Source organism: Sus scrofa, chromosome 10, assembly GCF_054392235.1.
Source record: "Sus scrofa isolate SSC_HxYL_T2T_F1_AM1 chromosome 10, Sscrofa_HxYL_maternal_Yorkshire_Landrace_v2.0, whole genome shotgun sequence".
NCBI classification, from domain to species: domain Eukaryota; kingdom Metazoa; phylum Chordata; class Mammalia; order Artiodactyla; family Suidae; genus Sus; species Sus scrofa.
Window position 1 is genome coordinate 1,191,449 of NC_139392.1, and position 16,738 is coordinate 1,208,186.

Below are 16,738 nucleotides of genomic sequence, written 5' to 3' on the forward strand. Positions count from 1 at the left end.
GCAACCTACACCACAGCTCACGGCAACGCCGGATCGTTAACCCACTGAGCAAGGGCAGGGACCGAACCCGCAACCTCATGGTTCCTAGTCGGATTCGTTAACCACGGCGCCACGACGGGAACTCCTGCTTTCCCATTATTTAATGTAGGCTCACTAGACTTGGGTATAAATCTCCGTCTTACTTGTTCCTACAGAATAACTGTATTCTAATTATTTGCAGATCACCCATTTGCGAATTCATCTATTTGCTAACATGTATTTATAAAATCAGATCTATCCTGGCAATGCATCCATGCACAGAGGGGCAAAAAACTTGGGTCGCCCACAGTTGACCCTCTGCTTCCTGTTTCAGCCTTTATACTCTTTAAACAAGTCTTTTTTTTTTTTTTTTTTTTGGTCTATTTAGTGCCAGCTTTTCACATTTTTCTTGGTGGTTTCACTATCTACTGTTCCTACGCATAAGATGGCTGTCATTGTGACAGAGGCTATAGGCTGGATATTCTTTGATAAAATCCGTACCTGTGACAGCCATGGACTAAACTGAAGCCCATAGCATTTGAGGAGCTTTCTCGGGTTACACAGCTGGAGTTGGGATATAAACTCCCCTGCATTTTCAGCCACCGTGTTATACAAAGTGTTAATAAAGCGTTTCTCCGTCTCCACTGGGAATGAGCTATTTGGAGATTTTGATCATTCTAAATAAAATGAAAGAAAGCAAAAATTAGAAAAGACTTTTATGCGTTTCCAATTCAAGATGATCGACTGTCACACCAGGAATTCACTTTAGGGAAATGCATTATTTTTACGGGAAAAAAAAACCCAGTAACTTCAGACAGTTTTATATTTTCAAGACTATTGGTGCAATTTTTACTTATTTATGATTTTAAGAGGACTTCACTTTTAAAATCTGCAATTACAGAAATACATTTGCTGTTTTGTTTTATTGTGTTTCCATTAGATGTTTAGCATGAAAATCTGTTAAAGACACTTGAATTGGGTACATTGTTAAGGCATATTATTGTGTTTAACTTTACTAATTTGACTGTGGCATCTTAATATTAAATATCTTAAATGAAAATCTAGCATACTATCTTGATTACTGGAAATCAAATACTTGCTGATATAATTATTCTAAGCATAAATCAAATTTGGCTTCACATCTTTACTAATAAAGCCTTACCACACACATTAATAATCAGTGAAGTAGTTCGCTAGCAGGAAGAAATAGCTGTACAATTATCTTATTTATTTAGAAGATAACTTTGCTTTATTTCATGAGAGTAATTGCATGGATATACGCCTGTGAAGCAATATATTATATTCTTTTTCCAGTAGGATCACAAAGAGAGATGAGATACATTACATCAATTTTGGTTTTCAATGGTGCAAAAATATTTAATCTTCCTTTCAGGAAATGATGACTTTTTACTTCCATTATTAATGAGTTGTATTTTTTGGAATGAGTGGATTCTCTTTAGAAATTATACTTGACCTCTAAATGTCTTCCTCTGTAAGTTAAGTAAAATATTAATAGCATGTACCCTAAATTGATTTTATGATCCTCTAATTTACAAAGGTAAGTTTAATTTCCACCTCCTCAGTTAGTGCTAAGAACCCTTAAATTATAAATATGAACTCCCACCGGTATAAAAATCCGCTTTATGTGAAATTATAAAATATTCTGAATTTTTAGGGCAAAATCATGCCTTAATGCTTTGATTGTCTTTGAAAAGATGAGGACATTGCATAGAACTGTTAATGTCCTACCAAGTAGTTGAGATATTTTGCTATAATCCTAAATTCTTCCTACATTAAGATATACTTTAAAATTATATATTATATATATATAATTTATATACATAAATCCCATCTACTCCAACACCCTACAACACTTTCTGAGAGCAAGAAACACGGTTGTCTACTCATTCTGAGAAATTAGATGCTTTGGGTTATTTCTGGGGTGGAGGACTTGGGTATGTGTGCAGAGGGAGGTGCTGGTCTGAGAGAGTAAGGAAAGCTTATACCTGCTTTACCAAACTAAGTTTCTCCTGGAAGTGACCTATCTTTGGTTTCAACGAAAACTTTGAAATAACCCCAGAATTCAAAATAGAATGAGCTGAACACATACAGCGTGGAAGATGAGATGTGAACAATCCCTAAATCTGTACTCAGCTGGGTTCATGGTAACCACTGATTACCTGGGGTGTCTGATCGGATTCAGGGGCGGCTTCCTTCTTCCGACGGTACCCCTCGAGGTGAATGAACATACCTGAGCCTCTTCTTAGGAACAAGGAAAGATAAATCTGAATTGTCTTTGCTAGTAAAATGTGTTTATGGAACATAAACCACCACTGTTATTAGAACAGAAGGAAGGAACTGATTTCTATAGCACGATGGATCTCAGCATGCAAATACTCTCTCAAACACCTTAGAAATTTGTAGGGATATTTTGGGGAACATCACTAGGATTTAATAGTCTGAGGACAGGGAAGTTATAAGAAGTGAGAGATATGGAACCTCTCCCCACATCAAGGATTTGTTCTAAGTCCCCCATAGTATTTAAATACCTGTCAACTATTCAGGACATCTGCCAGGCCTACTTAACAAAAAACTATTCGACACATAAGTACAAGATACTTTGGCATAGTTTTAAGAGGCACTGAATTTCCCAAGCCTATAACCATTATGATAAGTGAGAACAGATTTTTTTTTTATTTGCAACAGAATACACAATAGAGAGTCATTAAATATTTAAGTAATGGATTGAACAAATCATTATTCAGGGAAAATCAGTTAGAACAGTGGGGTTTTTTTTTTTCACAATAGCCTAAAAAACGTAAATGAGTAAGAACAAAATATGTACATAATCTATTAAAGAACATGGCTTATGTTATAACACACAAATGTTTTTAACCTACCCTAGAAAGTGAGCAAAAGGGTAAGAGCATTCGCCATTAAATTTTTTGGTTCCCATAATTTAACCTACATAATCTATTTATCAATCTGCCTATATATGTATATAGATAAATGCTGTATGCATTGAAAAAAGAAATAGAAAAGATGGGTTAAAATCTGGGCTTTTCTGCTTATGCTATGTGCCATGCGAGTATATAACCAACATACCAAGCTGTTTACATTGCGAACTAAAGTATCTACATATATATTTGTTTCTTTTAAGTCAGAAAACTATTAAAAAATCTGAGTCACAGCAGGATTACTCTCAAGTTATTCTTTGGTTCTATATACCAAAAAAGGAAAGCATTAGTAATTTTTTTTTCTTTTTCTTCCTTGCCTCTTTTGTATTTGTACAAGATGATGGCTATTAAGTAAACTTACCATGGTAATCATTTTATTATATATGTATTATGCTGGATGCTTTAACTTTATACAGTGGTATATGTTGTATCTCAGTAAACTGGGGGGTAGGGAAAACTGGGGGTTATTAAACAAATAACAGTGGTAGGGAAGAAAGATCATTTGTTATTTTACTTATTGCACATTGTCTGTTGAAACAGACCAGTTTCCAGAGTAATCATGAGCATGACAATTGTTATTTTGGAATGCTTACTAGATAATTTTTTTTTCATTTTTAAAATGGACTAGGTCTGAAATCTCTGGGTTCCCATCATAGCCATTTATTGGCTACATTACCTTGGACAGATGGGTTTACCCATTTAAATTTCTCAGTTTCCTCATCTATAAATGATAATGATAATGCCAGCTTCACAGGAATACTGTTAAAACAAAATTGAGATCATATAATTCCTCTCTTAATATTAACTATCATTCTTAATCTTCAAAACAACACTGGAAGGATATCATTTTCACAAGTAGAAGAATAGATATGTAGGGAAAAAAAGGTCCTTCAAAAAGTTTATATAGAACTCAGTATTTGAACTCTGTTTATGTTATGTCTGAGCCCAACTCCTTAACCGTGGAACTATGATCACTCTCCTGTTAGTCAGGTATTCCTTGGATGTTAACAAGGAATCCTGATCAGAAGAATACTTTCTAATGCTATGACATTTTCATGTCAGGAGAGAGAGCCTGAAACCACACGGAAAATCATCTAGAGAGTGGTGTTGAGAGCAGTGAACCAGAAATGGATCCCCAACGGCATATTTTTCAGAGCAAATTACTTTCCATCTAATCCTTTGTTAACCCCAGACACTCCAATTAATCTTTCAAACTCACTTATTTCCTACTAGTCAGATATATAACTTTGGCACTGGTACAAGAAATAAATAAGAAGAGATTGATTAAGAAAATAGGAAAATATTCCTGATAGACTTTGTTATCCTACATGGCTAAAGCTTCATAATAGAAGTTGTTAAACAAGTTTTTAATTTTCCAAGGATATTTATACAGTGGAACTTTAACTGCAGTGTCAGTATGGAGGATAGAGCATCCAGAGTCAAAGTGACAGAAGTCCTAATGAGTGAAGGTGCTCTTCCTAGGTTTTATGGCTAATTAATTGTTTCATTAGAAAAGTACTTAAACATTGCAACCAGGAGTTGCCGCTGTGGCACAGTGGGTTAATGATCCAGCTTGTCTCTGTGGAGGTGTGGATTTGATCCCTGGCCCCCTGCAGTGGTTTAAGAATCTAGCATGGCTGGAGCCTTCGTATAGGTCACAGCTCCAGCCCAGATTTGATCCTTGGCCCAGGAACTTCCATATACTATGGGGGTGGCTGAAAACAACAAAAAAAATTGAAGTCAAATTTCAACAGAATAAGACTTTTTTTTTTCCTTTTTGTCTTTCTGCCTTTTCTTGAGCCGCTCCCTTGGCATATGGAGATTCCCAGGCTAGGGGTCTAATTGGAGCTGTAGCCACCGGCCTACACCGCAGGCACAGCCACAGCAACACGGAATCCAAGCCACGTCTGTGACCCATAACACAGCTCACAGCAACGCTGGATCCTTAACCCACTGAGCAAGGCCAGAGATTGAACCCGCAAACTCATGGTTCCTAGTCAGATTTGTTAACCACTGCGCCACGACAGGAACTCCCAGAATAAGACATTTTTAAAAGGTTAGTGGATACGATATTTAAAGGCAATATATTTTTGTTTACATTTAATTTTTTATACTTTCATTATTTATTTAAATTTAGTTTACTTTTAATTCTCATTGCCATGATAAAAATAATATAGGAACAAATATTCTCAAAAAGAAAAAAAAAGCCCTTCAGGGAGTTCCCACTGTGGCACAGCAAGACTGGAATCCAACTAGTATCCATGAGGACACAGGTTCAATCTCTGGCTCCACTCGGTGGGTTAAGGATCCAGTGTTGCTGTGAGCTGTGGTGTAGGTCAAAGATGTGCCTCAGATCCCACATTGCTGTGGCTGTATGTAGGCCAGTGGCCACAGCTCCAATTAGACCCCTAGCCTGGGAACCTCCATGTGACATGGGTGCAGCCCTAAAAGAGAGAGAAAAAAAAAGCCCTCCAAACTTCCACCAAAATAAATGGAATCATATTCTTGTTGACGGTGGTTGAATTTCTAACACATTTTCTATGATGTTTAAATAAATAATCCATTAATAAAATGACTAGCCAAATATTTAGTGGAAAGTTAAAATATGCCCAGAGCTGTACCAAGAACTAAAGGTACAAAGATCAATTTAAAAATCACTCTTGCCTTGAAGAGATCCTATTCTAGTTGTTGAGAAAGATACATGAAGTAATAATTACAATGCATCATGCTAAAGGGTGTGATTAGTCTTTTTAAAAGTTCCATGCGAAGACAGAGAAGGAATTGCCTGACTCATTAGGGGTGTGCTCTATCCTTAAGATAATTCAGTCCCTCTTGAAGGAGACAGAACTGCAAATGGAGAGCAGGACATTTAAACGCAGGACGTGATGGCCTGCCTTTGCTGGGAAAGCTCCTGAGAGCCGGAGGAAGCCTGTGCAAGGCATCCAGGCAGTAGGTGGCAGTACGCCCAGGGCAGGACTTCAGGTCTGTGGGCCTAAGAACATTAGGCCAGGAGTTCCCATCATGGCTCAGTGGAAAGGAACAGACTGGTATCCATGAGGAGGCAGGTTTGATCCCTGGCCTCGCTCAGTAGGTTAAGGATCCAGAGTGCGCTGTGGTGTAGGTCACAGACACAGCTCGGTTCCCGTGTTGCTATGGCTGTGATGTAGGCCAGCAGCTACAGCTCCAATGAGACCCCTAGCCTGGGAACCTTCATGTGCCTCGGGTGTGGCCCTAAAATGAAAAAGAATACTAGGCCTGAAGTCCGTCCAGGTTTTCAAATGTCACACCCCAGTGGATGTTATGAGGCGACCTGCAGCAATCCAGGCTGAAGTCTTCGCTTTAGACCATCCTGTTTGGACAGGATGCTCAGGCTGGGGGATGCATGTGCGTATCTCCAGGGCAAGACGGCGAAGATGAAACACTCGTGATGGAGAATCATGGGCACTGATGACTTGGATATTCTCACGCAGGGCTAGTGAGTAGTAGGAGCCCCTAAAAGCCTCTCACAGGAAGAGTCACAAGAAGACAAACCCTCCCTCCCATACTTTGAGCCTGTCAGGTTGAGGCTCTTAGAAACACCTGATGGATGGAGTTCCCTTCGTGGCGCAGTGGTCAATGAATCCGACTAGGAACCATGAGGTTGTGGGTTCGATCCCTGGCCTTGCTCAGTGGGTAAGGATCTGGCGTTGCCATGAGCTGTGGTGTGGGTCGCAGATGTGGCTCAGATCCCGCATTGCTGTGGCTCTGGCGTAGGCCAGTGGCTACAGCTCCGATTAGACCACTGGCCTGGGAACCTCCATGTGCCTATGCCGTGGGAGTGGCCCTAGAAAAGGAAAAAAGACAAAAAAAAGAAAAAAGAAAAGAAACACCTGAGGCAATCTCCTCCCACTAAAAGTGTATGTGAGCTGTGGAAGCAATTTAAGGCAAAGGGAACTAGGCCTCCAACAAAGACCTTGTGATGTGATGTCTATTAAACAATGGAATCATTTACCCAGACAAATGGCTTCCTTCTCAACAGGTTCCCGCTATGAAGTGCAAACACCACCACCACTGCGTCTACTACTCCAAATAATGAGGTGTCATTTCAGAGGGATGTTGAGGTTCCATATCTTAATCATCGAAAATGCTGACATTATCTTGTGCAGAGTAAGCACCATGAAAATGTTAGAAGCAATTACTATTATTATAACTCACCAATGTCACTGCTTTAAGGGAAATCCCACTTTTGCTTATCTGCTGATGTCTTCTTGTCATTTTTTATCAAAAGTGTAGTCATCATAGGAGGCATAAAAGTAGTTAGATCCACATCAAAAAGTATCTTTGGACATTATCCTCAATTAGCAGACACCATAAGGTTTAATTTTAAGAAAGTAACTCCTGGGAGTTACTCCTCGGATCCCTGAAGACGCGGGTTCAATCCCTGGCCTTGCTCACTGGGTCAGGGGTCTGGCATTGCCATGAGGTGTGGGATAGGTCGCAGAGGCAGCTCAGATCCTGTATGACTGTGGCTGGGGTGCAGGCCGGCTGCTGTAGCTCTGGTTCAACCCTTAGCCTGGGGAACCTCCGTGTGCCGTGGGTGCCGCCCTTAAAAAAAGAAAAAGAAGGAAAATGACTCCTGGGAGCCTCGAGATGGAATATCAGGGAGGAGCGGCCACGAGCAGAGAGTCGGTCAGAAATGTCTAAGAGTAACTGAAAACATCATGAGAACCTCACAGGAGGCAGCAGGAGGAGAACTGCAGTGGTTACAGGGTTCTCTTGCGACACAGCAGGTGAAGGATCCTGCCTTGTCACTGCAGCGGCTTGGGTCACTGCTACGGTGTGGGTTCAATCCCCAGACCAGGAAATTTCCCCATGTCCCAGGAGCCACCAAATAAATGAATAAATAAAGAAAGTCAGTGGTTAGGACTGAGTTATCAAGTACGGGGGAGGAAGGCCCAAGAGAGGAAACACGGCAAATGGAACAGATGAAGCTGCTGAGGGGACCTGGCCAGGGGCAAGCTCTCTAAGACTAAGCCCTTTCTAACTTTATCCAGTGTATTTAGGACACGGAATAATAGTTTATCTTTTACACGTAATTATTATAATCAATGCTTTCACACATAATTATTAAATGGAGACTGTATATCTATGATGATGATGAAAGGTTTGAAATGTCTCTCCCTTAAATGATTTAGTTTCGTATTAAATGCTGAGTGTGGGTTTTGATTTTATCCCAGAAACAAGGTATTGAGTTAACCTACTGCAGTTCCATGGATGTTGGCAGAAGATCCAAGGCTCGTAGGTGGGAGTCAAATGATTTTATTACCCAAGGAAAGGAAGCACTGTGATTGTCGTGTTTGCATTGGCCTCCTTTGCACCTCGTGGGGACTAGATGCCTGAGCACCTCACGGACTGCAGCAGAGGAGAAAATTGCTGAGCTTGGCACAATCTGCCTGTTATCAGTAAGCAGAACATGCAGCTGCTCTTTGCTCCAGAAGGAGGCACCGCTCCTTCCTCAGGGTGCTTTGCAAACCCAAGAGATGCTCTGGGTAAAGAGGAGTCAAGGGCTTATATTCCTGTTATTCTAGACAGGCATGCAGTTCTGTGAGAGGCCAATGGAGGACCATCTTCCAGCGTAAAATACAGAGAATAAGCAGGGAGGTACAAGCCACTCTGTTCAAGTCTGGGAGTGGGGCAGCGTAGTGTGCTATAGGCATACCCGGAGGACTCAGCAGGAACACCGGCTCCTCAGGTTTGGTGAAGGACTGACTTCTAAGTCGAGACCATGAGTGTGAACAGAATTAAATTCAATTAAATCGCAGGCAGTAAGACTGTTAGAGTTATCAGGGGAAAAAAAAAAAAAACACACACTGTGAAGCTAGTGAAGAAAAATTAAATATTATTTTATCTGGGTATTGCTGTGCCAGCACAGGGATGTGAAAAATAATGCTGAGAAATAAGCAAGTGTAGAACTGTGTCAGAAGTTGTAAGATATCTTCAGAAGTTGAGATTTTATTTTACAAACCTTAGAAAAGCACTGAGTGTTCACACTTAGCCGTTCATCCATCCATCTACACATCCATTGCATTTGCCTTAGAATTTTCCATTTTTAGAAAGTGTGGTTTGGGCAGAGGGGTGGACACAAAACCCCTGGAGCAGATTCAAGACCCCAAAGAGAGAGCCACAGAAAAGCCCGCCTCATTTTCAGTGAAAACATAAAAACAATCAACAAGAAAACTAGAGCCTTTGGCAAGTGGAGCAACGTCCCCGGCAAAAACCAGACTTCAGCACCAACCTCCCGTTTGACATTAGAAGTAACTCCCAAGGAGTTCCCACCGTGGCTCAGTGGTTGGTGAATCCGACCAGGAACCATGAGGTTGCAGGTTCGATCCCTGGCCTCGCTCAGTGGGTTAAGGATCCGGCGTTGCCATGAGCTGTGGTGTAGGTTGCAGACATGGCTCAGATCCCAAATTGCTGTGGCTCTGGTGTAGGCCAGTGGCTACAGCTCCGATTTGACCCCTAGCCTGGGAACCTCCATATGCCTCAGGAGCGGCCCAAGAAATGGCAAAAAGACAAAAAAAAAAAAAAAAAAGAAGTAACTCCCAAAGGATCAGGGACTTAAAAGTAAAATGTAAAAATCAGGAATATTCAAGAAAAAATTTAAAAAAAAAAAGAATCTTGGGTATCTATGGTTAGAAAAAGAGTTCCTAGGTTTGAGTTCAAAATCATCATTCATAAAAGGAAAATTTTAAATAGAGGACTTTATTACAATGAAAAACTCTTCCTCTGTGAATGACCATTTTAAGAGTAAAAGGAAGCAAGTGCCAGAATTGGTAAAAATGTTTTACAAACCATTTACCCTACAAGGGGCAAGGACCTAGGAAATATTTTAAAATTCTCAAAATTCAGTATTAAAAATATAAAGTTAGATCATCAGCAAAAGACAGTGACAGAACTTTTTGTTATATACGCTGTAACTCCAAATGGATCCGGGAATTAAAAGTAAAATGTAAAAATCAGGAATGTTTAAGAAAAAATTAAAAATAAAAAAGAACCTTGGGAGTCTATGGGTAGAAAAGGGGTTCCTAGATTTGAAACCAAAAACACAGTTCATAACAGGAAAATTTGATATCGCGGACTTCATCAAAATGAGAAACTCTTCCTCTCTGAAAGACCACCTTAACAGTAAAAGAAATCAAATGCCAGAATCAGCAAAAATGTTTTATAAACCATTTATCCTACATCAGTCAAGTATCTAGAAACTATTTTAAAATGCTCAAAATTTAGTATTAAAAATATAGTTAGATCATCAGCAAAAGACATCAACAGAACTTTCCCTGAAGCTTCCGCATTGCCAGAGTACTTTGCTGAAGCGTCCCCGAAAAATGATAATTTCATGGTCCCTTATCACTCAGTGTCTTTCAGGGACCACAGACTACATCTTCTAAGTTCCCACCGTCTATACCTACTTACAAAGTTTTCAGAGTAAACGTTTGGCTGTCATATTTATCCATTTTTATTTCTTCTTTACACTCTTCATCTCCAGTGCTAGCCCACCATTGTCCCCATATCCCTACCTGGTCAATAGGAAATAAGATTGTACTCAATAACTGCATTTGTGCGTGTGCTCCTCTCTCCTTGTCATGGGCTAGTGATGATTTGGAGAAGTAAGGCTATGAATGTCTGATCCCAGTGATGATTTTGTCATAATTCTAAAACGCTGCCAAATTCTTTGAATTGCAATGCAATCATGTGTGAATAAAATAAGACAATGGATTTACTGCATCCAGTAAAAATAAAAGTATAAAACTAAGTATGGAAATCTGTGCTAAATTGGCGAGTATTCTACAGGATGAGACTATACAGTAAAATATCAACAGGCTAGTGATAAATAGAGATAATGACAAGTGAACCTGAGTACTGCACACTCACCATGTAATTCAGCATTACTGTCATAAGCTATCAAGTCAAGGACATGGAAAATGACTGGTGATATCAATTATTCTTGTTTTGTTTTGGCATGGTTTTCACTCATTTAAGATTTGTAGAAGAGGGAGTTCCCATTGTGGCTCAGCAGAAATGAATCTGACTAGCATCCATGAAGACTCAGGTTCGATCCCTGGCCTCGCTCAGTGGGTTAAGGATCTGGTATTGTCTTGAGCTGTGGTGTAGGTCACAGATGCAGCTTGGACCCCGTGTTGCTGTGGCTGTGGTGCAGGCCAGCAGCTATAGCTGCAATTCAACCCCTAGCCTGGGAACCACCATATGCCGCAGGTGCAGCCCTACAAAGAAAGAAAAAAAAAATGTGCAGTAGAGATCTCACATATATGATATGATATTTTCTCTCTTTAACTTAAAAGTTTCACATGGACCCAAGAAGACTCTGACTTTGTATACAGTACATACATGTGTTACAGGAAAATATTAGTTTTGATGGTATCGAACATATTTGATTCCTCTTAGAAGTGTGGGAGTGGTTCCTGAGTGATCTTTCTTCAGAGATACTTCAGCAAATGACCCTCGCAATGTTGGTGCTGGAAAATGTGATCGTTCTTTCACAATGATTATTTTTAAGGTGTCAGCAGGAGTGTTTTTAACTCCAGTAAAATCCACAGGACAATGACATTTGCTTTTATCGGCTTGAAAAGAAAAAAAAAAATGTTGCTTCAAAATCATGTTGGATACACTGCATTCTTCCATGCTAGGAAAAAGTATAAATTTCTTAGAGAGTCCAGTGCTAGCCAGCACCAAGTATTCGGTTCTAACTGCGGAAAACTAATTACTAAAAAGAACTGAGATCCGTCTGGGGGGTGGCAATGCCCACATACCATCCTCGGAAGTGTCCGTCCACTTTTCTGCTTCCAACAAACTGTATGATCATCAACACTACCTGGTATGTTCCAACATCCGACTTCAATTTATGTTCCTGTTCCAGGTTTGAGCTCTTAATTCCTTCTTTCTCTATCCTCCATCTCTGTCTCTGCATTCCTAACATCCCATATTTCTCCTCTGAGTCAAATCCCACTTCTCTCTGTCCAGTATTTAATTGTATTCTTTTGGATTCCTTTTGGTAATCAATGCCATTCCAACCTCATCAACATCATCCAAAGACATGGCCTCATTGTCTTCGTGCCTCGACTGGATCCTGGCTCGTTCTGGAGGATGGAATCTCCCTTAAGACTCGATTTGGCAGCACCATCTTCTGTCACAGTCCTTTTTTTTTTTTTTTTTTTTTTTTTTTTTTTTTTTTTTTTTTTTTTTGGTGTTGGAAGCCATGCTCCCTGACTTATTCTTCTGTAGTTCTGACTGAAAACTTATTACCCCACCACTGACTTGGGAAAGTCTCCAGAGGTTATGGCAGACTCCATACTGCTAGTGTCTTGATCCAGAGGGGCACAAAATAGGCTCTAGATAGACAGCTACTGAGTGACATGTGGCTGTAGACCTCTCTAAAACCTTCTTAGAATGGTCCCCAATTTCCAAAGTCGATCCCAAATCAGCTTTCTTAAACTCTTCATGACCTAAGCCTTGTCAAAGCCATTATCTGCATTATCCATTTGCTCCATTATCTAAATTAAAGCCAAAAAAGTTAATTGGTCTTTTGTTCCTTTCTTTGCCACTAACTTAGAGAATCACCAGAAACCCACAGACATAGAAAGAAAACTTACAGTTTCTAAAAGGTAAGGGGTGGGGGGGATAAATAAGGAGTTTAGGATTAAGAGATATATACTACTAAATAGAAAATAAACAAGGACCCACTATACAGGACAGGGAACTATACTCACTATCTTCTAATAATCTTTCATGGAAAAGAATCTGAAAAATAATATATCTGTGTATATATATATCTGAATCACTTGGCTGTACACCTGCAACTAACATAACACTGTAAATCAACTATACCTCAATAATTTTTTTTTAAGAGAAAGAAGGAGTCAAAACCTTGAAGAACCAGGACAGTGGAGGGGTTACGGCACAGACAGCAGGACATCTCAGCAGGTGGTTGCATTGCAAGGGAAGGATTGGGGGATCGGACACTTGCTGAGACCATACATGACATGCCTGGGGGAGGAGGAACCAGTGTCATTAAAAAGGTCATTAGTTCCTCTCATAAGCCACAGATGATTGCAGGAGAGGCAGTCACAGAACTGGGAACAACCACAGAAACAGGGATGCTAGCTACCTCCCCCTAAAAACCCTGTAGATGGCCAGCAACTGTGCTCCAGGAGCAGAAGCCAGGTGGACGCAATGACTGCATTGAGGCCCAGGGTTGGATTAGAAGCCAAGAGGCCTGTCTAACCCACAGATACTTATGGAGATACGAGAACATAGCGTCCATAGGTGTAAAAATGCAGCCAGCCCAAAACGGTACAGCTTAGCTTGGAATGTATGACTTTTGCTTGTAACCTCCTAGAAAGTTATAATTATCTGCCCAGATTCCAGCCTGAGCTCATTTTCAGGTCCAGAAGCCCTTGACTCAGGAGGCCAGATCCCCAGGAGGAAGGACCCAGTGACTGCAGCACAGAAATACATGCTAATGGTGCCTTCAGACCTTCTCCAGGACAGTCCTGCAGCTATTGCCTTGGATGACCGCATTGGGAAAGGGGGTGTCCAGACTTTAGGGGACTGTCCTTCAGAGGGTCTGAGCTGACACGAGTTCCTGGGGACCAGAAGCATCATCATGGTCCCTGTCTGACCGATGAGGACCAGGTAATCAGTACATTTTTTCACATAGTTCAGCAAACGGTAGTTCCACTGGGTTCTTGGACCATTTCATAATCATTTTCTAGGCTCAGAAGCACGCGATGGAGATTGACGTATCTAGGAGTTGTTGCAATTCCCAGGCTTTGGGCCTATAGGTTAAGCAGGATCAGAAAGAGTGATACCAAATGCCACCTTCTGTAACTGGCTCCCAAGACAATAAATTAAAAGTAATGTCTCATCGTGGGGTGAGACGACAGATATTAGGGGACCCTCTAGGATCTGAAAGACACAGAGGTGACATCCCTCAATGTTTTAATATTAATTTTACCATCTTACCTCTTCAGAAACCAGGTGGACCCTGAAGAGAGAAAATAGATGATCCGGAATTCAGGTAAGTGGCAGCATCCATGGCCGCTGCTGTGTCATTTGCCCGTTTTGTTTCTAGACTTGAGAAATCAATTACTTTCAGAGTTCCTGTCATGGTACAGTGGAAATGAATCCAACTAGGAACCATGAGGCTGTAGGTTCGATCCCTGGCCTCGCTCAGTGGGCTAAGGATCTGGCCTTGCCATGAGCTGTGGTGTAGGTTACAGATGAGGCTTGGATCCTGTGTTGCTGTGACTGTGGTGTAGGCCTGCAGCTACAGCTCTGATTCGACCCCTAGCCTGGGAACCTCCACATGCTGCATGTGTGGCCCTAAAATAAGGCAAAAAAAATAATAATAATAAAAATAAAAATAAATAATTTTCTATTCTGATCTATAAGGAGATCAGAAAGAGGATTCACATGAAAAGGACAGTACATTTAAATGTATTTATTTGCAGTTTTTTTGGTTCTTTCCTTCGCAGCCTCCCAGGGTTATGCTAATTCTCAGTCATGATACGGTTAGAGGGAGCCGGGTCTTCTGGACGTCGCTCAGAACATTGCATGGACCCACGCCACACGGCTCTAGTAAGAAGAAAGGACCACGGAATGCGTATATTCGGGCTTTTTCGTCTGGGTATGAGTGTGCTACATAGAGGGTTGAAACGGAAGGATTTGGTCAGAATTTCAATGTAAATAAATTACACTGGCGGCTTCATAGAGGGCAGACTTTACCCGGGCACAACCTGAGATAAATAATTGACAAGAAAAAGGCCCTGAAATTGGCCGAGACATAATGGACATGTGTCAGAGTTTTGGCAAGACAGAGGATCTGCCACACTCAACCTGGAGGCAGAGGGTTTAATAAAGAGATGCTTTTAAGAGGTGGGGGCGAGCTTATGGAAACCCTGCAGGTTGCTGAGGTGTTTACGGCGCCTGCAAATGAGAAGCGCTACCACATTTTTTCAGGGGCAGCAGGAGGAAACAGTGTGGGAGGGATGAGAACTGCAAGGAAGAGCACCAGAAATAAAGGGTCGTCTTAGCGAACCCAAACCTGTCACAACCATGCAAACCCTGCAGCAGCAAAACAAACAAACAGAAAAACTCTACATGTTTCCTCTCTGATTTCTAGCAGAAAGGGGCTCTGTACGGATGCAGAGGTGTTTCTGCTCTTCTGTGCTTAACTTTTCCTCCCCAGGATGTATCTGGGAAGAATCAGCAAGAAAACCTATCGGCTGGGAGGGGACAGCGTAGACCATGGCCAAAGCTCCGGAAGAAGACAGTGCGACAGGCATTCTGGGAACAGGGGCTTCTATCAAAGCCATTGCCAGCTGCTAAGAGCGGGAGACCCTGGCAGCCCTCCTCTGCCACTGGGCAGTGTATGGTGCCCTGTATGGCAGGACTGGCCTGAGCAGCCGGGTATCTCTGAGTCTATACGACATACTGATAACCAACTTATTTCAGATTATCTATCTTCTTTATACAGCATTGTTTTGAGAGTTTTCAGGCAGAAGATACGGAAATGTGTCATAGAGTGTATTGGGAAATTGTTTGTTTTTTGCTTTTTAGGGCCACCTTTGCAGCATATGCAAGTTCCCAGGCTAGGGGTCAAATGGGAGCTGCAGCCACTAGTCTACGCCACAGCCAGAGCAACCAGGGATTCGAGGCATATCTGTGACCCACACCACAGCTCATGGCTATGCTGGATCCTTAACCCACTGAGTGAGGCCAGGGATGGAACCTCCATCCTCACGGACCCTAGTCGGGTTCGTTTGTGCTGAGCCACAGAACTCCTGGAACTTGCTGAAGAGGGTCTTAGAGGCCAAGTTCTGCCTGATACCAACAACACACTCACAGCTAATTTCACTGTGTTTACGGCACAGCAACAGATGCTTCATGTTCTTTACCTGACTCGATATTCACCAAAATTGGAGGTATGAATATTAACTCTAGTAATTTCATGTGAAAAGACTAACGCTAAGAAAGGATAAATAACCAAGGCCATCGAGAAAATAAGTGTATGAACCAGGGTGGAAACCACAGTTGCATGATTAAGAATATAGAGGTTTAGGAGTTCCTGCTGTGGTGCATCGGGATCTGTGACATTTCGGCAGCACTGGGTGCTGGGACACAGGTTAGATCCCCAGTCCTGCACAGTGGGTTAAGGGTCCAGCATTGCTGCAGCTGCCACATAGGTTGTAGCTGCTATGGCTCTGATCTGATCTCTGACCCAAGAACTTCACGTGCCATGGGCTATACATAAGTGTGTGTGTATATATATATATATATATATATATATATATACAAAATGCAGATGGTTGCAACATGGCTAATCATCAGGCAAATGCAAGTCAAAACCACAGTGAGATATCACGTCACACCTGTCAGAACAGTTATAATAAAAAAGAACACAAATAACAAATGTTGATGAGGATGTGGAGGACAGGAAACCCTCCATACTCTCGGTGAGAATGTAAATTGGCGCAGCCACTCCAGAGAACAGTATGGAGATTTCTTAAAAAAACTAAATATAGAATTACCATATGATCTAGCAATCCCACTCCTGGGCATATATCCAAAAAAGATAAAAGCTCTTACACGAAAACTCCGATGTTCATTGCAGCACTATTCACAAAAGCCAAGTCATGGAAGCAACCTACGTCTCCATCAACAGATAAACAGATGTAAACATAATGGAATGCTACTCAGCCGTAAAA

The 16,738-nt window shown here is 41.3% G+C and overlaps 1 protein-coding gene across 2 annotated transcripts in view; it reads right to left on the reverse strand.

Annotated features, from left to right (window-relative positions):
- LOC102162879 (uncharacterized) overlaps positions 1-16,738 on the reverse strand; it is a 187,991-nt gene that overhangs the window by 106,085 nt on the left and 65,168 nt on the right. For both annotated transcript variants that reach the window (XR_014817211.1, XM_084979025.1), the window contains exon 4: positions 520-695. Coding sequence is in view for 1 of the 2 variants with exons in the window: in XM_084979025.1 (XP_084835151.1) it covers positions 520-695 (176 nt within the window). In the remaining variant the exon portion in view is untranslated. The remainder of the gene's footprint in view (positions 1-519; positions 696-16,738) is intronic.